Genomic DNA, 24,589 nt, shown 5'->3' on the forward strand with positions numbered 1-24,589 from the left:
AAGGTTTGGTTACCAAAGGAGACATCCATCGCCCCAGTCCTACAATGGATGCTAGCATTAGCTGTAGCTAAGAAAGGGCGACCGAGTATGATAGGTGTTTGCTTCCTAAGGTTATGCACTGGTTCCGTGTCAAGTACTATGAAGTCAGCAGGAAAATAGAAGTTTTCAACCTTGACAAGGACATCCTCTATAATGCCACGTGGCACCTTAATCGACCTATCAGCTAATTGGAGGGTGACTGATGTGGGCTTCAACTCACCAAGCCCGAATTGCTCATAAACCGAATAAGGGAGCAAATTGACACTGGCTCCCAAGTCTAAAAGTGCTCGTTCAATGGAATGATTACCAATAACACAGGAGATAACTGGAGCACCTGGGTCTTTGAGCTTAGGAGGAGTGTTATGTTGGATGATAGAGCTCACATGTTCGGTGAGAAGGACCTTTTTGGACACATGAGTCCGAGTTTTGCGCTTTTGGGTACAAAGGTCCTTGAGAAATTTCGCATACGAAGGGATTTGCTGAATGGCATAAAGAAATGGGAGATTGATTGTCACCTGCTTGAACACCTCCATCATATTTTCTATGGTAGCACCTTTCTTACTAAGAGGAGAAAGAGAGTCAAGCCGGGTAGGGAATGGTGCTTTGGGTACATAGGATGCCGGAGTGGGGCTCGATTGAGGAGGAGAGAGTGGATCCTCTCTCAAAGGTGATTGGTCTATCGTAGCCTCAGAACTCTGGGAGTTAGTGATGGACTTTTCCAAAGTACCCTTGTTGCCCTCAGGTCTAGTGTCAAGCACACGCCCATTTCTTAGGGTCACTACTGCCTTGGCTTGCTCATGGTAAGGATCATTCACTTGTGCATTCTCTATGGCATACTGACCCTTAGGATTGCCTATTGGTTGACTCGGTAACCTACCCTCCTCTCGTCGACTGAGTGCATTAGCTAGCTGCCCCATTTGGGCCTCTATCTTTGAAATTGATTGTGTATGAGAGTTGACGGTTTGTGTGTTTTCCTCAAGTTTACGAGAAGTAGCCTCAAGCCCTTGGAGGGCTTGCAGCACCTTATCCTCAAAATCAGAGTTTCTTTGAGGTGAAGGGGTATTATGGTACTGATATGGTTGCAGTGATTGAGTCGGATGGTGGGCTGAAGGATTGGCAGAGTTGGTAAACATAGGCCTTTGGGGTGGAGCAGGAGAATTGCTCGGAGCTTGTTGCTTCCAAGAGAAATTTGGGTGATTTCTCCATCCCGGGTTGTATGTATTAGAATAAGGATCATTACCGGGTCTAGCAAACCCTTGAGCAGCGTTAACATGCTCTTGAACAAACTCGGGGAATTGGGAAGCCATATGGCACTCACTCACAAAGTGAGTAGGACTCGAACAAATTGCACAAGCCTCCTGAAAATATGAAGGCTGAGAAGGCGGAGAAGGAACTTGACCAAGGGATAGAAGCTGGTCAAATTTTTTGTTCAAAGCAGCCACTTGGTTAGAGAGATCATTGGAGTGCCCAACCTCATAAATCCCTCTTTGCTGTTGGGAATTTGAGGCAACCATATTAACTCTTCTAGCGGCCGAGGCATGTTGTTGGGAATTGTTACTCAGGTTATCAAATAACACCCATGCCTCGTCCGGGGTCTTAAGCATAAAAGTCCCACCACAAGAGGCATCAACCATTTGACGGTGCCGTTCAGACAACCCGTCATAAAAAATACGAACTAACTGCCACTTAGGAACTTCATGGTGAGGGCACTTTCGAGTAAGCTGACTAAGCCTTTCCCATGTCTCATGAAATTGCTCGCCGTCAACCTGAGAAAAACTCGTGATAGCTTGCCTATACAGGATTGTCTTACCTATGGGAAAGTACTTTGTAAGGAACTCCTGCTGTAATTGGGCCCAAGTAGTAATAGACCCAGTTGCTAAGGAATTAAGCCAATCTTTGGCTCTATCCTTAAGGGAAAAGGGAAAAAGTTTTAGCTTAAGGGCATCATCAGAAAAGTTTTGAATTTTTACTGTGGAGCTTTTCTCTACAAATTCATCAATATGCTTAAAAGGATCCTCATTGTCAAGCCCATGAAAAGATGGGAGCATCTGAAGAGTGTGAGACTTGATCTCATATTGAGCTGCTGTGATAGTGGGCAATAAGATGCAAGAAGGTGATGTGTATGCAGGGGGAGCAAAGTACTCCCTCAATTGCCTATCCTGGTTCTCTTGATTAGCGCGTAACGCCATGATTGCAAGTGAGTCGCTAGGTCTATTGGGACGTTTAACTGCTCGAATAGCCTTAAAGGTCCGCTCTAATTCAGGGTCAATAGGGATTAAGTCTTGATGACAAGACCGACGCCCTTGCATATGAAATTAACACCACTCTAAGTGCAACAAGTATCGCTGCTAGCAAACTACTAAATGAAAACTCACACTAATTAAAACTAATGCAATGTGAAAATATTAAACTAATGTAGACTTAGTATGAAACTAGTAGCATTAAACTAATTGTGCATTAACATTGCATAAGTCTACGGTGAGTTACTGTGCAATAATGAATAGTCCTAAATTAACACGTGCAATAATAGTATTAAATTACTTAGTAGCTATACTACCTCTAATGCAGTTACTAAAACTCACGGATTTTGGGAGTCTCTTGTAAGGGCCCAATGGCGATACTGAGCTCTTCAAATCTCTTTGGAGTAAGATGAAACTCTTGACGTGAAAACCAGTAATCTGCACTAAAAGAACTGAACGAGATAATTAAATGGAAGAGAAGAGAGAAAAAAAAAATTAACTAGGAATTAAAATAAGAACAAATCTTAAAAATCAAACAACCGTGCTTTTGATCCCCGGCAACGGCGCCAAAATTTGGTAGGTCGTTTTTCACACCAAAAATAAATAATTAAAACTGAGCGAAAACCTCAATTCAAATAGAATAGTGGTTTAAGTCCAGGTATCGTACCACGGAGATCAAGAGGCTAAGTTGTTGTATTTCTAAAATTAATTCCTAATTCAATTCAGGAAAGAGTGATTGGATTTTGATTAACTAAAATTATCTAAGTAATTAAAAGCAAGAGAGATGTTGAATTCAAATATGGAAAAAGGTCTTAGGGTTTCGAATCCACCCTAACTTCGTAACCAAACGATTATGTTAATTTAAGAAACCGACTACCAAAACGACATTGATTCACTAAAAACTACAAGCCCTAGTGATATCGCCAAGAAAATTGCATGTGATTGAAAACCGGACATAATCTATTTTCGGTTGGCACGAATCGTCTTCGATTTTATAACTAATTAATCTAGGCACGATTCGTCTTTCCTAGACATAGATTATTCTAATTCTCAATTTCATGCACAAAGAATATCGGTGTATAACTATGTATTTGTAATCACGGAAAACAAATACATAATACTAGATTGGAAGAATAACAGTGAATCATAAAACAAGTCTCAATGTTATACAACCATCGTTTCGGCAATCGAAATCCAAAATCAACACAAAAACATAGTTACTTGGTTAGGGTTTCATCACACCCTAAAAGAGAGAATTAGTTGCTCATGGAACGGAGAAAAGAATCGGAAGGCGCTAATGTGATCTCCATGATCGGTAGGCTTGAAAGCTTGCGCTCGTCCACGTTTTCTTTTCCACGGCCAAAGCTGCTGCTGACGTTGAAACCCAATTCCCCGTTCTTCCGAAAGCTGCTGCCCGAAGTCAGTCCATCCAATGACTTATATATAGGTGTAGGTTTTAATGCACTATTAACATAAATGCCCTTGGACTTCACGTTATCAAAAATCAGTAATTCAACTTCGAAGGACTTGCACTTTAACCTCGAACCTCTATAAATTCTTCTTTTTATCCAAATTCTTGAAAACCGAGTTCGAGCAACCTATAAACAGAAAAACACGCAATAAATACCAACTAACAAATATAAAAGACTGATAAATGTATATTGGAGGGCCAAAATATGTATATTTTGGCACTTATCAATACACATAATTAAATTTCATAGATCGCACTCATACTGAGATAGTACAAAATACAAAGACCAGTGCCCTCTCTTTATAGGCCGAAAACCTTCCCTATTCCAAAGCCACGCTTCAGACGAAGCCTTTACTTCAAGAGATGATAAATTCATTCCATTGGCGACCAAAATTATGGGTTTTTCACCTTATAGAAACTAAGCATTAAATTGTTATCATCCGAACTGTTTATCTTGCAGGGTATATAGTGTAATATATTTACGCAAAAAAAATTAGTTTGATTGGATATTGATAGGCCAATCAAAAGATGAATTCTAGTTTATAAAATGGACGATCTGATCCTGTCAAGTTAAACTGTCCATGACCATTCGTTTTATAAACCAAAATTTAAATTTTAATACACCTATTAATGTCCAGTAAAGCTAATTTTTTGGATGAGAATATAGCTCTACGAACCTTATAAAATGAATGGTTCAGATCAGCAATTATTATATGATGATGATAGAAAACCCATAATTTCTGCTGGAAGGATTTTAATCTCTCACTGCAAACGGCTGAGAATGGAGTCAATGGACTATGATCAGATGTCCCCACCAAGTTGATGACTTGGGCAACTCTGGTGTGCTATGAAGAAGAGGACTAGAGGAGGGGAGCCACAAGTCAGAGAGAGAGAGAGAGAGAGAGAGAGAGAGAGAATGGAGCAGCGCCTTTGTGAAGCAGCAATTAGAGGGGATGTAGAATCATTGCGCGAAATAACGAGACAAGATGCACTGATTCTGGAGCAGCGCCTTTGCGAAGCAGCAATTAGAGGGCATGTAGAATCATTGCCCGAAATAACGAGAGAAGACGCACTGATTCTCGATAAAATTGTGGTGGGGTGTTTCAACGGGAAAAGTCCCCTGCACATAGCCACATCGTGCGGGAAAGCACCCTTTGTGAACGAACTCCTGCGTCTCAAGCCAGAGCTTGCCGAAGTCTTGGACTCGGACCGACGCTCCGCCCTCCACTTGGCGTCAGCCAAAGGGCACGCCGAGATTGTCAAAGCACTAGCGAATGTGAGCCCCGACATGTGCCTTGTTCGCGATCGAGACGGTAATATCCCTCTTCACATTGCGGCTGCAAAAGGAAAAGTCAATGCCTTGGATTGTTTGTTGCGAACGTGTCGCAGATCGGCTCGAGTCAGGCTGGATCGGGACGGGAGCACAGTCTTACACTTGTGTGTAAAGCACGATAAGTTAAACACTCTGAAACTGCTGCTCGAGCTGATGAGAGGTGAAGAGTTTGTCAATGCCAAGGATAACGATGGCAACACCATTCTGCATTTAGCTGTCTTGGATCAACAACTCGAGGTACATGATCTCCATCTCTTGCCGCATACAAATAGTCAATTTTTCGAGTTAGATCCCGTCCCAATTTTTTCCCGTTTCTCCCACTTCAATTATTAGAGCTCGTAAAAAACCAACAATTTTTAGTTTATTTTATTTTATATGAGGTCATGAAATAGCCCTGCTTATAAAGGGCATTATTTTACCTGCATGCGCAATATTAATAAATACTGCAACATCTGTTAGTTGAATTCATGGGAGACCACAAAACATAACTTTTTCAAAAAAAATTATTGTACAATCATAAGTATGTGTAATACTTTCATTTAATGACAACATGCCATATTTGCTTTCTTAAAATTATATTAGGTGTGGGAGATCATAATGAAACAAATATAAATGGCTCAGCTTGTTATAATTTTTTTCTTGCCAATATTGTATATACATCAGCGGGGTGTTAGTAGATTAGTTCACAAAGAGTTTCATAGGCTATCCATAGGCCTGAATCCCAAACGCCCATGACAGGGCTCAAACCCTGGCCTCCCACACGGGAAGGACCAGAAGATGCCAACTGGACTAGAGCCCATTGATCCCTTGTTATAATTTACGAGTTAGATTTTTCTATTACATATTTTTAATTATTTGTTTGAGAGACTTAATTTAAATTGTAAACATATCTTTAAGAGATATCGAAGAAGCTGAAGAATTATGATCTATTTTGGTCTTTAAAAGACAGTTTGATTTCTTTTGATAGAATGGTTTGTATTCCAATGTCAATTGGGAAAAAAAATAATGTCATTGATGTAACTTAGTTAGTGGCCAGGGTCACCTAGTGGCGGAGCCAGGAATCAGATCTATGATGATTTCGGAACATGTCAAAACAGAAAATCTTTACTCGATGTAGCCATTGTCGAGTTATCAATAAATTTTATTGCTGATCAAAAAAACATGTCAAAACAGAACGGTGAACGAATAATTAAGAACGATGGGAGCATATTATTGACTCCTAATTTCTTTTACTTTCTTTCTACCCGTAACAACGAATTTACATATTTCAGATCATAATGCATGTGCTTAAGAACAGCAAAATAGACGTCAATGCAAAAAATGCAAGTGGGCATACAGCATTGGATATTCTTTTTTTAGCTGATGAAGGATCTGAGTCGAAAGATTTGGATCGGAAGATTGAAGACTTTCTTCGAGAGGCAAAAGCTAAAAGAGCAAAGGATCTCGTACATAGTGATTGGCTTACGAAGAAAAGAGACGCATTAATGATTGTGGCATCACTTATTGCGACTATGGCATTTCAAGCCGGGGTGAACCCTCCGGGCGGTGTTTGGCAAGAAGACTCGGAAAAACATAAAGCTGGGGAAGCTGTCATGGCTTCTAATTATGCGAAAACATACCCATACTTCCTACGTTCTAACACAATAGGATTCGTCGCGTCGTTGAGCACAATTTTGTTGCTCATTAGCGGGTTGCCATTCAAGAGAAAGGGTTTCATGTGGATTTTGGTAATGATCATGTGGTTGGCAATCACATCAATGGCATTTTCTTACGCGTTTGCCAACATCGTGATCACTCCAAAAAAAGACAGGCATTCGCTAAGTAAAACCATTGAAATTGCAGTCATAGTCTGGTGCGGCGTGATGGCACTTAATTTGCTTGTTCCCATGGTTCGATACATAACAGGTTTACTGCAAGAGCGAAGGAGGCGAACTCAGGCCATTGACAGGATATTAAGCCCACGCCGACCACAGAGAACAACGTCAACAGATCGTCCAAATGGAGCTAATGGAAGTCATCATGAGGCCGATGTATGATCTTTAATCTCAAGGTGACAGTGTGGGACCTCGTATCGCAGTTGCCAAATCACACCAAGCCATTTTGAAGTACACACAGATGCATCAGACTATGCCATAGGCGGTGCGCTAGTACAATAAGGTAAGCCTAATCGCATATGATAGCCGAAAGCTCAATTTGTTGGGCTTGGAGGATTCCACTTAAACCTCCTCTCGTTTAGTTCCTTGCCTGGGGTAGTAGCTATATGTTGGCTGGTGTAGCTTTTTGTTGGTAGTTTTTGTGGTTCTGTTTAGGGTTTTTTCTGTGTCTGCTATATATGTTGTTGCTTTGATAGCTTTGTTTTGGTGTTTTTGGACTGGAAATGTTTTTCCAAGAGGTGGTGTTTTTGTAGACATGTATGGTTGTGTTACGAAATAGAATCTTATATTACTTGAAAGTGGAATGAGTGATCACTTAATAACATTTGAGGCCTCTCCAGTCATTGCCAATTGATTTTTAGATGGATATAAAGTTTCCACATGATATCAGAGTAGAGCCCATTCCACCCACATTTCAAAAATTCACAATCCACAGCCTATGATTACAGATCAGCAAAAAGGCTGCCCGATGATAGGACCCAAAAAGTGGTCACACATGACAGAGCTCAAACGCGATTGCACGTGCGAGGATGTTAAGAAAATGGAGTCCCACATTAGAGTAAAATGAATGATCACTTAATAACACTAGCACTAGTGAGAGTTAGAAGTCTTTGTTTTGTAAGATCTTTTAACCAATGAAATGGCCTCCATTTTGAATTGGGGGATGGTGCTGTGCAATAGTATGCAGCACCGTACTGCGCATCTCCAAGCCGTCAGATTGTGTATCCGATTGCTTGGATCTCATATCACCAATGAACGACTCTTTATCGCTGATTGCCGAGATAAGATCCGAGCTGTATCGAATACATAATCCGACGGCTCCGATGCACAACACCAACCCAAATTAAAGTTCCCTCCATTTCATGCTCTCCCTGTCTCAAAAAGATTTTCCAACAAGCAAATGGAGAGCTTAAAGAAGGCTGTAATTTGTCAAAGAAAAAATAAAAATAAAACTTTTTCCCCACAAATTACTAAATATCCATGAGTCATTAAATTATAATTTGTGAAAGAAGTTTAAACTTTGCTTTGACCAAAGTGCATTAACAAACCAAACAGTATTTTCATGACAAACAAAGCGAATGGTCTTTTTCAACGGAGGTAGAATTTCTTAATAGCACCACGAACTTTCCTACGCGTTATGGGAATTGGGAAAAGACTTGGGGGTCACCATTACACCAATGATGTCTGAGTGTTGATGGTTTAGCTTTGCCATGGTACAACCTTATTTCGCCATTAGTCAAACTTTTCTTTTTTCGAAAAGGAAAGTGATTTTCAAACTTCTTTTTTACTATTCACATTTATTTATTTTTTTGTCTTTATTTGTGAAAAATGATATTACTTGAAAAATTAATTGGAGGCACTCCAAAAATATAAAAGAAAATGGCTTTGGAATTGCACTAGTTTTCGAGTGTCTGCATCAATTTTTAGAATGCCAATGTCATTTATCTTGTCCATTTGAATTTACTATATTGTCTTTTTTTAATAAACTTTTTCACCCATGCATCCAAAGACAACATTGTAAACTCATGCGGATAAAAGCAAAAAGAGAGCGCGGATTATAAAAAGGGGAGTGTGAAATTCGTTTCTCTTTGAAAAATGAAGTCTTTTTTCACAATTGACTGACCAATTAAAAGACTAAGAAGTTGCCCAGGAGCTTCTCCATAATCTTTCCTTTCTGGCCAAGTTTTCGGCATTGGTCACATTTTAGTTCAAAGTTTCGATCCTTTTTTGGCAAATGAAGTCGTCGTTTACAATTGACTGACCAAGTGCAAGATTAAGAAGTTGCCCGTAAGTTTCTCCGCAACCTTCCCTTTTGGCCATGTCGAGCTGCCATAGTCCTTTTCCCCTAAACCAGTATATAAACCAGCATGTTTATTTTTCTTAAGTTTTCTACTTTCTTGAAAACCAAAATTGAACCTGAATCAAAACCCAACAGAACGTGAAAGGAGGAAGTGAAATATAGAAGCAGTTAGGTAAGGTGTATATATGATAAGAGGTGCTTTGTGATAAATATGATTGATTCTCATTGATTAATTGGTGGAACACAGCCACACATATATAGGAAAAGAATACAACCAACTAGGAAACAATAACTATGGAAACAGAATAATAATCCTAGAATTATGGGAAGAGATTGCTCCTATAATTATTCTGACAGATCTCAATTGATTCGGTCCGCTAATACTCCCCTTCAAGATGGAGCATGGAGGGACGTAATGCCCAGCTTGGATGTCAAGAGACGAAAGTGGTCAACACCCAAAGCTTTGGTAAAAACATCTGCTAGTTGGTTCGCTGAGGCAATGTGATGGAGCTGAAGAAGGCCTTGTTGTACTCGTTCACGGACAAGGTGGCAGTCGATCTCAATGTGCTTGGAGCGCTCATGGAAAACTGGGTTTTGGGCAATGTGTAAGGCTGCCTGGTTGTCACAATATAGCTTGATTGGCGATGAAAGAGGGACTGCTAAATCACAGAGTAAAGTTTTGAGCCATAGTAATTCGCTAGTGGTGGAAGCCATGGCCTGATATTCAGCTTCGGCGGAAGAGCGGGAGACAACACTTTGCTTTTTTGTGCGCCAGGAGACGGGGCTACCTCCAAGAGTGATGAAATAACCCGTAGTGGAGCGCCGAGTCATAGGACAACTGGCCCAATCCGAGTCAGTGTAGCCAGTGAGTTGGAGGTCCGAACGGGTAGGAAATAGTAAGCCATGAGAGACGGAGCCCTTGAGGTAGCGAAGAATACGAGTAGCAGCTTCCAAATGCGGGACCCGAGGGACATGCATGAATTGACTGAGGAGATTAATAGCAAAAGTGATATCTGAACGAGAGATGGTGAGATATATCAGTCGTCTACTAAGCCTGCGATAAGAACTTGGATCAGAAATTGGTTCACCACTATCAACCGTGAGTTTAAGATGTTGCTCCATCGGGGAAGAGGCTGGACGACATCCTGTTTGGCCAGCATCAGCGAGGATGTCAAGAATATATTTGCGCTGATTAATGAAAATACCCGCGGTGGAGCGAGCCACTTCAATGCCCAAAAAATACTTGAGCTTGCCAAGATCCTTTAACTAAAATTTACTCGACAAGAATCCCTGTAAGCGGCGAATAGATGCTAAATCGTTACCTGTAACAAGTAAATCATCAACATAAACGAGAACAACAAGAATTGTAGAACCAGTTTGCCGAATAAAAAGGGAGTGGTCAGCTTGGGATTGTCGAAATCCGTCAGAGAGAAGAACAGCAGACAGCTTAGAGCACCAATTGCGAGAGGCCTGTTTGAGGCCATATAGGGATTTCTGTAAGTGACAAACACGCGTCTCCCCCTTTCGGCCATATCCCGGAGGAAGAGACATGTAAACTTCTTCATCGAGGTCACCATGTAAAAAAGCATTGTTAACATCTAATTGGTGCAAGTGCCAATTGCGAGTAGCTACAATAGCGAGTACACAACGAACAGTGACCAACTTTGCAACGGGAGCAAAAGTGTCATGGTAATCCAACCCCTCAACTTGAGTATAGCCTTTGGCGACCAAACGTGCTTTGTATCGTTCTACGGATCCATCTACTTTTAGTTTAGTTTTAAAAACCCATTTACAACCGATTGGTTTTTTGCCAGGAGGAAGAGAACGAAGGACCCATGTTTTGTTGTTTTCTAGTGCCTTCAGTTCGTGAGAAATAGCATCACGCCATTGGGTGTGGTGGATGGCTTGACTATAGAAAGTAGGATCATGCGAATGAGATAAGGCCGAAAGAAAAGCAAACTGGGAGGGGGAAAGATTGGAATAGGAAATGAACTGAGTGAGCGGATAGACCGTTCTTGAAGACTGGAGCAGAGCATCGGGGGAGGCAACAGTGGCAGATGGAAGGGTAGGGCAAAGGTAGTCCCGGAGGTAGCCTGGAGGCCGATGGGCTCGTGAAGGCCGAGAGGGGGCGGGTGGGGGTGTCGGTTCCAGATTGGGAGATGGCTCGGGTGGTGGGGTAGGAGGAGGTGGAGCTGGCAGTTGGGTGGGTGGGGGAGGGGGATCGGGGTTTGATGTAGGAGAGGGGTTGTCAATTGGATTGAGATGGGGTGGGTCAAGATAGTGAAGGGGTTCGGTCGGGTATAAGTCAGTGTGACTGGGGGATGGGTTAGCAGGGGGTGGAATATAATGGGGGCTTTGGGTATGAAAGAGAAAAATATTCTCAAAAAAAGTGACGTCCCGAGAGATAAAAAAAGTGTTTGTGTCAAGGTTAAAAAGGCGGTATCCACTGTGGCGGGGAGGATATCCCAAAAACACACAAGGGACGCCGCGGGGTTGAAATTTGTCGCGGTCGACACGGGATGTCTGGGCATAGCAAAGACAACCAAAAACACGTAAGAATTTATAATTGGGGGTGCGACGAAAAAGACATTCATACGGGGAGGCATTTTTCAATGTTTATGAGGGAGTGCGATTAATGAGATAAACTGCTGTTAAAATGCACTCACCCCAAAATTTGATGGGAAGGTGGGCTTGGAAGCATAAGCAACGGGCCACATTTAAGATGTGACGATGTTTACGTTCAGCAACCCCATTTTGTTGAGGGGTATCAACACATGTTAACTCTTGTAAAATGCCATGGTCATGAAATAATTTTTGAACAGGAGGGGATAAAAATTCAGAACCATTATCTGAACGAAAAAATTTAACTTTTATGTTGAATTGTGTTTGGACCATGTTGATAAAAATTGAATCTTGGAAAGGGCATCCGATTTGTAACGCAATAAATACACCCAAGTAGTACGCGTGCAATCATCAACTATAGTTAGAAAATAACGAGCCCCACAAGTAGAAGGAGTATGATAGCCACCCCAAATGTCAACAAAAATACGAGAAAAAGGGACGACACTTTTATTGAAATTTAATTGAAAAGGTAGTCTAGTATGTTTGCCATGCAAACAAGCATCACAAGGGGAATTTTTATTAGGGGAACGACAATGTAAAAAGGAAGGTAAGCTAGCAGAGGCTGGATGGCCTAATCTTTGGTGCCATAGGGTAGGGTCATCGGTTGGGGATGTGAGGGCAGCAGAGGAAGAAGTGCGGAGGTAGTATAAACCATTGCGTGCCTCACCCGCTCCAATCACAGTCTTCGATTTGAGGTCCTGAAAGAGACAGAATTTAGGAAAGAAAAAAACAACACACTTAAGATCATGGCATAACTTTTGTACAGATAACAAATTAAAACGAAAACTAGGAACATGCGAGACATCAAAGAGGGTGATAGACGGGGTGACTATTATTTTTCCGATATGAGAGATGGCATGAGTGGATCCTGAAGTAGAACGAACTGGCAAAATATTATTAGTAGCTGTATAAGAAGTAAAAAGTGATAAGTGAGGCGTCACGTGAGAGGACGCACCGCTATCAATAATCCAATCATTTGAAAATAAATGGGTGTTACCAGTGAAAAAAGCAGATGGATTATCGTAAAAGCCATAGGCTTGGGACGCCTCAGCGGGGCTCAAGCGTGGAGTGAAATCCATGTCCGGTGTTTGCGCTGCATAATTGGACTGGGCAGAGGATTGGTTGGGGAGGCGATTGAAGAACCATTCTGGATACCCAATAAGTTTAAAACAGCCCGACTTATAATGACCTGCACGGTTGCAATGAGTGCAGTGAGCGTTCGGGTCTTTGTTGGGTCGGGATGAAGTATCGGGCTGAGCATGGTGTAGTTGGCGTGGTGGATTGGCAGGCGAAGGGAATTGTTGTGGTTGTCGTCGGGATGGAGACTGCTGTGGTGGCGGAAAAAAACGTGGCCCTGGTGGATTTTGGTGTTGTCCATTGTTGATTTTGGGTTGATGGTGTTGAGTTTGGAACCTGTGACTCACCATGGCCGAGTCTTCTTGAATGGGCTAAGTGGTGATGATAGGTTGTGGATTTTTGGTGTGTTCTTCCGCGATTAACAAGCCATGAACCTTTCCAAGGTCGGGAAGCGGATCCATGGCGAGAATCTGAGTACGAAGAACATGATACGGTTCGTTGACTCCCATCAAAAGCTGGTATACACGCTTATTCGACACCCTTTTTTGCCAAGCTGTGGCGGTACCACATGTGCATTCCGGAAGCGGATCAATCCCATCGAGTTGATTCCAAAGCGTTTTGAAGGCATTATAATAATTGGTAATATCAAGATTACCTTGTTGAAGATGAGTGGTCTCTCTTTGAATTTTAAAAACGGTAGCATTATTCCCTTGAGTGAATCTGGATTCAAGATCACGCCATAGTTCATACGGCGTGCGGCAACTGGTTAGGCTTGGAGTAATTGTGTTGCTGATGCTGTTCAACAACCATGAGAGGACCATCGTGGAAACTCGTTTCCACAGGGGTTGAATATCGGGATCTGTGGGGCAAGGTAGGGCGTTATCAATGAAACCCAGTTTATTTTTGGCACAAAGGGCCATCGTGATAGAACGGCTCCAGGACCCATAGTTGGTATGGGTTAGAGCAATATCAACAAGGGGGGTACGGGGGTGGTCGACTGAATGAAGAAAATAAGGGGAAGAGAGATCAGAAATAAGTTTCTGAACCTTTTCTTGAGCCTCAACCATGTCTGTAAAGATGGATTGAAGGTTGAAACTGTTGTATTCTTCCAGTGTGTCGCCTTATGCGAAAGAGAAAGAGCAAGAACATGAACCCTGCTCTGATACCATGATAAGAGGTGCTTTGTGATAAATATGATTGATTCTCATTGATTAATTGGGGGAACACAGCCACACATATATAGGAAAAGAATACAACCAACTAGGAAACAATAACTATGGAAACAGAATAATAATCCTAGAATTATGGGAAGAGATTGCTCCTATAATTATTCTGACGGATCTCAATTGATTCGGTCCGCTAATAATATATAAAGCGGAATCCAAAAAAAAAAAGAGAAGGTAAGGTGTACTATAATAAATATTTTACCTATTTTTCTTAGATTTTCTTTTAATTTCCGTATGCTTGTATCGATAGATAAATGGAAGAATTACTACGTTTTTTATATTTACTTCATTCCTTAAATTCCAGAATACCTTAAATTTCATATCTCAAATTTTTATTTTATTTTATAGAAGTTGCATTAGAAAAAGACAGGTATTTTACTCCTCAATTTATTTGTTCTCGCAAAAAAAAAAAAAAGCCATTAATCTTTGAAGGGGAATATAAAGATTAAACCGACTGACAGCATAACGTGCGTCATCCGAGATTTAGAACACAAGGAAGGCAAAACACCAACCAATATAACAAGGACCAAAAAAAATAATCCCTAACCCATGCAAACACCTCCGAGCCTCGAAACCCCACCAAAAAAGACCTATAATTGCAGAAACAACAAGACCAAACCAATGCAAGACACGTAAAAAACACAATTCATTGTTTCCACTTTTAACTTGTGGGTTTCTAGTGGAACCCATTATTAATTGAGTCCGATATTGTTCACCCATCTTGAAAAGGGCGAATACTACCCACCTTTTTATTTGGTGCATTTCTGTTTTTATCTGGACATACACGTAAAAACCCCCTTAGCTTAACTAAGGTTATAGTTTTAAAATAGTTTTGGAAGCTTAGAATCACATCTGAATATATAACACTTCAAATAGTCAAGTGTATGTTAAGCGGATCGAATTTGGTATACGTTTATGGCTCCGTTATATCCGAATGCAATTGCTTAATTTTGGATCGAATTTCCAAACTGGAGTTCAGTTTTGATTGGATTCGAATCTAATTCGTTGACAGTCTACCTGGAGAGTTGTAATTATAATCGATAATACATATATTGTTTTCATCGATTGAAATGCGACTGACTTTAAGACAAAGATGAACAATTAACAGAATATCAAAGCCAACAGGAAGTTCATTATGATTGTGTCCGGTCATCGAATTTGTGGAAGGAAATGATATCAGAAAATTAGAGAAGAGGAAACCCGTTCTGCTAACTAAAAGATGATGTATTATGAGAGAATTAATGACCTGTCCCGTAAAGCGGAAATAAATTCTTAACCTTAGCGGAATGGGGCTATAGAAGTGACTCTGTGTAAGGTTTTATATGCTTTGACGTCTAAGCATTGAAAACAGATGCATGAGTACTTTGCAGCAACATCTATTTGCTCAAGAAATTTAACACATGGACAACAACTTTATTTTTTATAATCAGGTGTCCGGGTCAGCTTATGCGCACCATGGCGAATCCTGAGAGACCAATCCTGCCATCATGCGCACAACAACATATTACCCCCAAAAAACTGAAAACTGAAACAAAAAATGAATATGTATGTATCGATCTTTGTAAGGGAACATCTATGAAGGACCTACAAGGCTACGAAACTTCTTACGCGAACCACGGCTAACCCCAAGTCTTTTTGCCTTCAGCTGAGCTATCAGTTTCTCAAGCCTTATAATCCTACCTTCAAGTTTCGGTCTTGGTATGTCCTCTCTGGAACGGGTAGTTCCTTCACCTTGATTGCTTGATTTCGTTGCCTTCTTTTTGTCTTTGATTTCCTTGCCTTCTTCTTTGTCCCTTTTGTCCCTGTCGCCGTTGTTATCTGATGAAATCATGATGCGGCTATAGACAAAACCAAACCCAAACAAGTTATGCCTGGTTATGATTTTGTTATGCTTATAATGGGTTTTGGTTATGCTTATAATGATTTTGTTATGCCAAAAGTTACGGTGTCCCCAAAATGACCGGGAACACCGAAATCATTCCCCTCAAGTTAATGTCCCAATTCATTGTCAATCACCGGCGGAGGTATATAGGGGTCCGGGTGGCCCTGACTCCTCTCTACATTTAAAATATTTTACTAATATTACATGTTACATATGGTTATTATTTGTTTATCTAATTAGTATAGCAATCATTGATTTGAGGAGTAAAAGAGAGGAAATTGTAAACGTTGAGTTTACTGGAGGGTTTGTTTGGCTATTAATCTTATGGCTCCGGAATTAGTCAATGTGCGTACGTATAAGTTAATTTGAACATCTGATTATCGAAAAAAATGATAAAAGAATTCTAAAATCATGTTTAATGGTGCCCCTACCGAGTGAAATTTTCCTATGCATCGATCTCGTTGACTATGTTCAACATCTCTAGGATGTAATTCTCATTCAACATCTCTAGGATGTAATTCTCATCTTTATATATAGCCGCAATCTGAACCCAAGTTCATTGACTATGTTTCTTCTCTAAGGATGGGGCTCCAAATATCACAGCCCACGTTTAGTCAGATAGATAATCTAACTTTTGGGTATCTCGTGGACCCCATTATTAATCGAGTCCAATATTGTTCACCCATCTTAAAACGGGATGAACATTACCCACCTTCATATCGGTGGATTCTAACTCTTGTACCATAGGTTAGCTTAACTAAGGTTATTGTTTCAAAATAGTTTTGGAAGCTTGGAATCACCTGAATATATAACGTTTCAGATAATCAAGTGTATGTTAAGCGTATCGAATTTGTGTACGTTTATGGCTCGGTTATAACTTATATCCGAATGCAATTGGTTAATTTTGGATCAAATTTCCATGCTGGAATTCAGATTTGATCAGATTCGAATCTAATTCGTTGACAGTCTACCCGGAGAGTTGTAATCATAATCGATACTATATATTGTGTTCATCGATTGAACAATTAACAGAATATCAAAGCCAACCAACCAACCACAACAAGAAGTTCATTGCGAGTGTCTGGTCATCGAATTTGTCGAAGGAAATGTAATTTGACAAAGAATTGAAAACAGAAGCTGAGTACTTTGCAGCAACATCTATTTGCTAAAGAAATTTAACATGCGCGTGTGTACATTAAGTTTTTTTTTTTTTTTTATAATCAGGTGTCCGGGTCACCTTACGCGCGGCTAATCCCGAGAGACCAATTGTGCCATAATGTGTACAACAACATATTACCCCCACAAAACTAAAAACCAAAAATGAATATGTATCTTTAACATCTATACGAAGGACCTACAAAAACTTGTTACTCAAGAGAGTCAAGACCAAACCCCAAGTCTTTTTGCCTTCAGCTGAGCTATCAGTTTCTCTACTTTCACTTTCATCTTCCACAACTCTTTCTAATCCTTCTACCACAATCTTTTTTCCGGGGATGATCGTCAAATCTGTCGATTGGAGTGCTCCGTTATCAGAAGTTGAAGAAGGTGGATATAGCTATCATTTGCTCACCCTTCGGTTTCTTGAAAAATTCAGTTGGTGGTAGTGTATCAGTGCTTGCAACATAATCCTGTTTTTTCATCCCAATGAAGCTGGGAGGAGTAACAGCCGATCTGGAGAAAGGGGTTGCAGTAGGTGGAGGCGGATCGAGTGGAGATGGATCGCTTCCCGCAGAGCCACGGCCGAGTTCCAGCGTCCATTCTTGGCCTCCCCGCGCTTCTTCTTGCTCTCTTGAAAACGTGCCGCTGTCCTCCACATCCAGGTAAGATCCATCGCCGCCGCCACCACTCGGCTGAAAACCCAAAATAGAGAAAAGGAGAAGAAAGAGGGAGAGAGATTAGAAAGGGAAGAAGAGTGAGGAAATATTGGATGGATGCTTTATACTATGTAAGTATATAAGAATGTAATTACCTAAAATAAAATGAAATTTTTTTATTAACTCTCTATCCTAAATGAATTTTTTACATTTAAATTTTTTTTCTCATTATTTTACACTTTTTACAGAATGTAAAATATATACTTTATTTTGCTTGAAGAGAAAACTAAGTTCACTCTATAACAGAACAAATACTCCTTGAAACCTATTTCTTTTCTTCATTTCTTTGTTTTTTATTATTGTGGAATTTTTTTAATCATTTTACCAGAAAATAGAGTAAATTCCAAGGGCCATACACGCCGATCCATTGATGTTTATTTCCCCATGCATCGAATGAGCATGACGCTAGTTTTTCGTATGTAGATGCTTATGGAGTTTAGATTGAAAATTACTATTTAAATAATCAAAATCACATCCGAAAAGTGAGGTCTATTTATTCATACAAAGGTTGTTTTATGTGTTTTTTCGCAAAAAAATTGCATTTTATTTACGATTAAAACCAGCATTATCAGTCACTTACCGTGATCAAACATATCGCCTTCTACAAGTATATTCATTTGTTTAGAATGTTCTAAATCTTTTTTAATATCAAAGATCGGCAAGTCAAATATGGGTTGAGTTTGATTACAAAACACGTGGGTCTTATCATCATAGAAATACTAAGATGAAAGAATCTAAATCTAAGATGAAAGAAGTCGCAAACCTTAATTTGGTAAATCACTGAAACAATAACCGAAAACAAACTGATGTTTGTCTTTAATTTCGTTGCCTTCTTCTTTGTCTTTGTCGTCATCGTTGTCTGATGAAATCATGATGTGTCTATAGGCAAAAGGAGGCGACTTTGTTTTACGTAACAATGTTTACATATGTTTTGCGAGTGGGTATATATAGAGCGGCAGGAGCCTTTTATTCCTTGTACACTTAGAATTTTACATGTATTTGGTTAAAATGAAAAGTTTTATAAGAATCTTACAAGAAAAAAATATTTACCAGCTTACCATTTTACACATATTATGGATCATGATAGAAAAGGAAAAGTAGTTATGGACATAATGGAAAGTGACATATAATGTGGCAACTTTCACAAGAAAATAAATTTTCTTGTATTTTTAGCAAGAAAGTGGAAGATATGTATTGTACAAGAAAATTCACTTTCTTACACTTTCTTGTATTTCATGCAAATTAAATATAAAAAATGTGTCATTATTTTTTTTCTTACATTTTCTATCACTTTCACACTATTCAAATGGAAGGAATAATTTTTTTTAATGTATCTCAATTTCAAATGCACGAAAAAACGTATGGATTGACCTTCAAAACTGTAAATTCCGCTTAAATGGAAGAAATCTCTTCCATACTCTTGCAATTTGAATGACAATAGAGCACATTAACTCCTTTTAACTAAATCCTCGTTGGATTATACAATATTAATTCCTTGTTGAAAAGAGAAAATTAATGAAATTAAATATATAAGCAGTCAGGCAACGTGTATAATAATTATTTTACCTATTTTTTTTAGATTTTGTTTTAATTTTCGTACTCATAAAACGATAGATAAATGGAAGAATTACTCCGTTTCCTTCTTATATTCAATTCATTCCTTAAATTCCAAGGCATCTTACATTTAAAACTCATCCATTAATTGGAATTGCATTCGAAAAAGACAGAAAGTAATTACTCCTCAATTCATTGTTTTTACTTTTATACTTCCCAATTTTTTAATGCCAACCTATGCCTCTGTTCATCTCTACTAGCAGTTTGGGCACACAAGTGCGTGTGCAAATGTGCTGTTGAATAAAAGTGTGGGATGTGGGTATCTATTTTATTAATTTGACCACTTTACCCTAACAATTAATTCATGTTATATTTAGGGTAGCTGTCGACACCAAAAAAAAAAAAGCTAATAAAAGTGTGGGATGTGTGAAGGATCCGACTCAAAAGATTAGGACTTAAAGATTATTGAAGACTTTTTTTCGAAAAGCAAAAGCTAAAAGAGCAAAGGATCTCGTACATGGTGATTGGTTTACGAAGAAAAAGGATGCGTTAATGATTGTGGCATACAGTGGCAGACTTATAAATCTACGCTAGTGGGAGCACATAATGTTTATGGGGATAAAGAAAAAATTCATAAAAAAAAGGATAGTGAAATCCATCCATCTTATTTAGTTAATTAGTATGTTATTGTTTCTTTCATATGAATTTTCCGAAAGGTGTAAAGTTTAATGATTTAAAATAAAGCTTAACAAATACCAACATACAAAAAGTTTTAGTATGAACCCCAAGGATTTTAGGTTTGGGACTTTGGGTTGGTGCTGTACAGTGAGGTGCACAATATTGGGCTGCGCATCTCCGAGCCGTCGGATCGTGCATCCGACGGCTCGGATCTTATCTTGGCAACCAACGATGGAGAGCCGTTCATTGCCGAGATGAGATCCAAGCCGTCAGATGCACGATCCGACGGCTTGAACGTGCACAATACCATCCCCTAATTCGTTTGGTGGTCACTACCAAAATCCACATGAATTCCATTTTCTTGAATGGCAACCCGCTAATGAGCAACAAAATCGTGCTCAACAATGCGACGAATCCTATTGTATTAGAACGTGGGAAGTATGGGTATGAATTTGCAAAATTAGAAGCCATTACCGTTCCCCCAGCTTTATGTTGTTCCGAGTCTTGCAACCAAACACCGTCTGAAGGGTTCACCGCAGCTTGAACCATTGTTGCAATAAGTGATGCCACCAGAGGCAGACCCATCAAGGTCAAGGGTCCCATGGGGACACGTGCTGCCAGTAAATTTTACACTATGTCACTTGGAACGCGGATGTACGAGGAATGGGAACACGGTATGTCAAATGCTTAAATTATGGTATGCTAGGGGCAGGTTTCTATAGATAACAAAACTAAAACTTGCTCTTCCAAGAGATAAACATCCGGTGCAACTAAACATTGTTTGTCAAATTATTCATGCAAAACAAATTTCTAGGAGTATAAAGACTGAACTTTTTACACTTTCTCTCACCGAAATTCCATTTGCTCTCTATTTTCACCATTATAAGTTGACATTTTGGGAAAAATTAAGGGGATCACTTTAGATCGCTAAATTTAACACTTTGGAATGGTAGTGTACCATATTTTGGAACGTTCATACCAAAACGTAATTCGCTTGGGTAGTAGAGTTCCCTGGTAACATACAATTTTTACATATTTTTTTGGGTGTCTCTGATAGTTTGGATCAAATTACGCACACCTCAACTAATTTCTAAAGGACCAATTTCAACGTCAAGTAGCGGCCGAACTCAGGCCATTGGCAAGATATGCAGCTGAGGTGGACCACAGAGAACACAGTCAACAAATCGTCCAAATGGAGCTAATGGAAGTCATGAGGCCAATATATGATCTTCAATCTGATGGCGACGGTGTGGATTTGTTGTGCTGGGAGGATTCCACTTATAAACCTTCTCTCGTTTAGTTCGTTGGCTGGGGTAGCAGCTATATGTTGGCTGGTGTCGCTTTTCTGTTGGTAGTTTTTGTGTTTCTGTTTTGGGTTTTTTTCTGTCTTTGATAGCTTGTTTTGGTGTTTTTGGACTGGATCATCCACACTATGCGTTCGTGCAAATTAACCACTATCCAGAAAAGGACAAGCCATCACTACAACCCCACAGGCAAATGAAACTAAAGGCCCTCTAACATAACATAACAACTGCTTCACGGCCGCCCTAATACTACTGGAAAGTGAAATTCGAATCCAAGACCGGGTGGGAGGTAGGGACTTTACACATGCTCCTTCGGCCATCTCGGTGATATTCCGATCACACTTATAAGCCCGAAATGGAACCCAAACGAAGGAGAGAGTAACGTGCTATGCTATGAATGAGCCCCCAGCTTGGAGCTCCAAATAGCACAGCCCACGATCAGTTGGACAGATGATCTAACTTGTGGGTTTCTAGTGGACCCTATTATTAATCGAGTTTGATATTATACACCCATTTTTAAAGGGGCAAACGTTACCCCACCTTCATATCGGTGGATTCTAACTCTTAGACTCTACGTCAGCTTAACTAAGGTTATAGTTTTAACTATGCATGGTTATACTAGTTTTAAAATAGTTTTGGAAGCTTAGAATCACATCTGAATATATAACTGACAACACTTCAAATAATCAAAGTGTATGTCAAGCGGATTGAATTTGTATACGTTTATGGCTCAGTTATATCTGAATGTAATCGATTAATTTTGGATCGAATTTCTATACTGGAATTCAGATTTTAGTGGATTCGAATCTAATTCATTAACAGGCTACCAGGATAGTTGTAATCGTAATCGATACTATATATTGATTTCAATGATTGAAATGGGACAGATTTTAAGACAAAGATGAACAATTAACTGAATATCAAAGCCAGCCAACCACCCACAACAGCAAGTTCATCAAGATTGTGTCTGGTCATCGAATTTGTGGAAGGAAATGGTATCAGAAAATTAAAGTAGAGGCAACTAAAGAAGTGACTGTGTAAGATTTTCATATGATTTGACTAAGCCTTGAAAACAGAAGCATGAGTACTTTGCAGCAACATCTATTTGCTAAAGAAATTTAACGCATGTACAACAACTTTTTTTTTTTAATAATCAGGTGTCGGGGCCAGCTTAAATGCACCATGGCTGAGAGACCAATCTTGTCGTCAAGTGTACAACAACACAAAACTTCTTGCTCAAGACCAACCCCGAAGTCTTTTTGCCTTCAGCTGAGCCATCAGTTTCTCAAGCCTCATAATCCTAGCTTCAAGTTGCGGTCCTGGTATGTCCCCTCTGGAACAGGTAGTTCCTTCACCTTGATTGCTTGTGTTTCCTCCGCTACTTCCACTTTCATCTTCCACAACTCTTTCTAATCCTTCTACCGCAATCTTTTTCTCGGGGATGATCGTCAAATCTATCGATTGGAGTACTCCGTTATCAGAAGTTGAAGAAGAAGGATCTATCATTTGCTTACCCTTCAGTTTCTTGAAAAATTCAGTTGGTGGTAGTGTATCAGTGCTTGTGACATAATTCCATTTTTCCACCGCAATGAAGTTGGGAGGAGTAACAGGGGACTCGTTGTTTCCCGGAGCAGAAACGTTTCTTTTTGGAAAGCCGGGAGGGATGGATGGAAATTCAAAACGAACCTCTTCTTCTGTTGTGATATTCCGTTCGGAGGGAAAGCCGGGAGGAACAGATGGAAAAATATTTGCCATCTTCCTGACGCATTTGGAAGGAAATCCGGGAGGAAAATTGGAATCATAATCATTTTCTACTTTTACAACACCCTTCGTAAAGTCAGCAGGAACCTCTTCTTCTGCTTTGATATTCCATTTAGGAGGAAAGCCGGGAGGAACGGATGGAACAATATTTGCCATCTTCCCGACGCATTTGGGAGGAAATCCGGGAGGAAAATTGGAATCATATTCATTTTCCACTTTTACAACACCCTTTGTTCCATCTGATTTTTTCCACCACTTGAAGTATCGAGTAGTAACATGTGACTTGAAGCATCGCGATGGAATATACAATTTGGCATCTGAAATCGGCCTAGAGTAATGTTGCCATGCAATTTCAGGATTTCCCTTGGGACAAAAAGCAACCTTCCTGGGAATGTCTTGGTCCATTCCAAATTGCATCGCCACGCGATGTGGGAAGTACTCCTCTATACAATCCAATCCAACCAGCTCAGAAACCCTCACGCACCGGCCAAAGGATTCCAATACTTCATCCAAACGGGGACTAACCGATAACCATTTTCCTGTTTCACCATACAGATTATGAATCAACTGATTAGTCCCCGCCATGACATAAGGGCGCCACAGAAAACATTTTCCACTCGTTGCCACAGCAAAGTTTACATTTTCAGTGTTTGGTTTCTTCACCATGTGCCAACGAGCCAACCTCGGCTCACCGTTTTCCAGGGGATTTGGATTCGGTCCCAATGCTGGGAATCTCTCCCAAATCCAAACCTGAATTAATTGGAAAGGTGCCCAAACAGTCAATGCAGAAACATCGTTTTCGCTTCTCTTCCTTAACAAGCTCAAGTCTCTATAAATGCTAGCGAGCACAGCCGGTGCAAGCGCGATTTTTGTACCTTGGGCTAGAAGTATAGCGATGGGAAGTACCTTATTTCCAACGCTATTATTTCCCGCAGCTGAAGGGAAGACGAATTTCGACAACCAGAGAGAGAGAAATGCCTCGTGCTCGATTCTACTGCCACTTTTCATGAATTTCTTCATCCATGCACCTTGATTGGCCCTTTTAGCACTTGTCCTCACAAGTTCTAATCGTGATTGAAGCAATTCTTCTCTGGTTTCTTCCGATGCTCTGTCTGTTTGATGAGATATAAAGATTCATTAGAAATGAAAGTGTTACAATATGAGAGATCAACAGAAGTATTGTATTGAATTTTATGTTCTGCACCGTGGTGTTCAAAACATTGTGGTTTTGCTAGGTTTGGGGGAGGTTTTTCGGGTTATAAGTTGCGAGAGTTAGATAGAAAAATGAGAATAGTAATTGAAGATAAATCTTATCAGAGACCATGCCCATAGAAAAAGGGTTGTGTCTAGAGGTCCAAGGCGAACATAGTTAGTATTAAGCTATAACTAATTAACCCAAAAGAGAGAGAATTGAACACGATGCTACTCTTTTTGTTTTTTTGGTAATGAAGAGTCTTTCTATGAACTAGACTAATCTCTCCAGACACACCCACAGTTATTTTCATACATTTGCATAACGTGAGGTGACCCCAAAGACAAATCCTCTATTGAATTGATCCATCATGTGATATAAA

General features: G+C 39.9%; 4 protein-coding genes across 6 annotated transcripts in view; 1 reads left to right on the forward strand and 3 right to left on the reverse strand.

The window, feature by feature from the left end:
- Positions 1-4,514: 4,514 nt before the first annotated feature.
- LOC131301613 (ankyrin repeat-containing protein BDA1-like) lies at positions 4,515-7,561 on the forward strand. Its single transcript, XM_058327983.1, has 2 exons — positions 4,515-5,320; positions 6,355-7,561. The coding sequence occupies exons 1-2, from the start codon at positions 4,598-4,600 to the stop codon at positions 7,117-7,119; spliced, it is 1,488 nt and encodes a 495-aa protein (XP_058183966.1). The 5' UTR covers positions 4,515-4,597; the 3' UTR covers positions 7,120-7,561.
- Positions 7,562-13,107: 5,546 nt separating this feature from the next.
- On the reverse strand, positions 13,108-13,803 carry LOC131299515 (uncharacterized). The gene has a single exon (XM_058325104.1). The coding sequence runs from the start codon at positions 13,801-13,803 to the stop codon at positions 13,108-13,110; it is 696 nt and encodes a 231-aa protein (XP_058181087.1).
- Positions 13,804-16,989: 3,186 nt separating this feature from the next.
- On the reverse strand, positions 16,990-18,634 carry LOC131301383 (uncharacterized). Its single transcript, XM_058327632.1, has 2 exons — positions 18,482-18,634; positions 16,990-17,694 (listed from the first exon to the last, which is right to left on the reverse strand). The coding sequence occupies exons 1-2, from the start codon at positions 18,569-18,571 to the stop codon at positions 17,374-17,376; spliced, it is 411 nt and encodes a 136-aa protein (XP_058183615.1). The 5' UTR covers positions 18,572-18,634; the 3' UTR covers positions 16,990-17,373.
- Positions 18,635-22,284: 3,650 nt separating this feature from the next.
- The window catches only part of LOC131301379 (serine/threonine-protein phosphatase 7 long form homolog), a 59,551-nt gene continuing 57,246 nt past the window's right edge, over positions 22,285-24,589 (reverse strand). For all 3 annotated transcript variants that reach the window (XM_058327627.1, XM_058327628.1, XM_058327626.1), the window contains exon 3: positions 22,285-24,127. In XM_058327627.1, coding sequence (XP_058183610.1) covers positions 22,491-24,127 — 1,637 coding nt within the window. In that variant the 3' untranslated portion in view covers positions 22,285-22,490. The remainder of the gene's footprint in view (positions 24,128-24,589) is intronic.

This window comes from Rhododendron vialii, chromosome 9a, assembly GCF_030253575.1.
Source record: "Rhododendron vialii isolate Sample 1 chromosome 9a, ASM3025357v1".
NCBI classification, from domain to species: domain Eukaryota; kingdom Viridiplantae; phylum Streptophyta; class Magnoliopsida; order Ericales; family Ericaceae; genus Rhododendron; species Rhododendron vialii.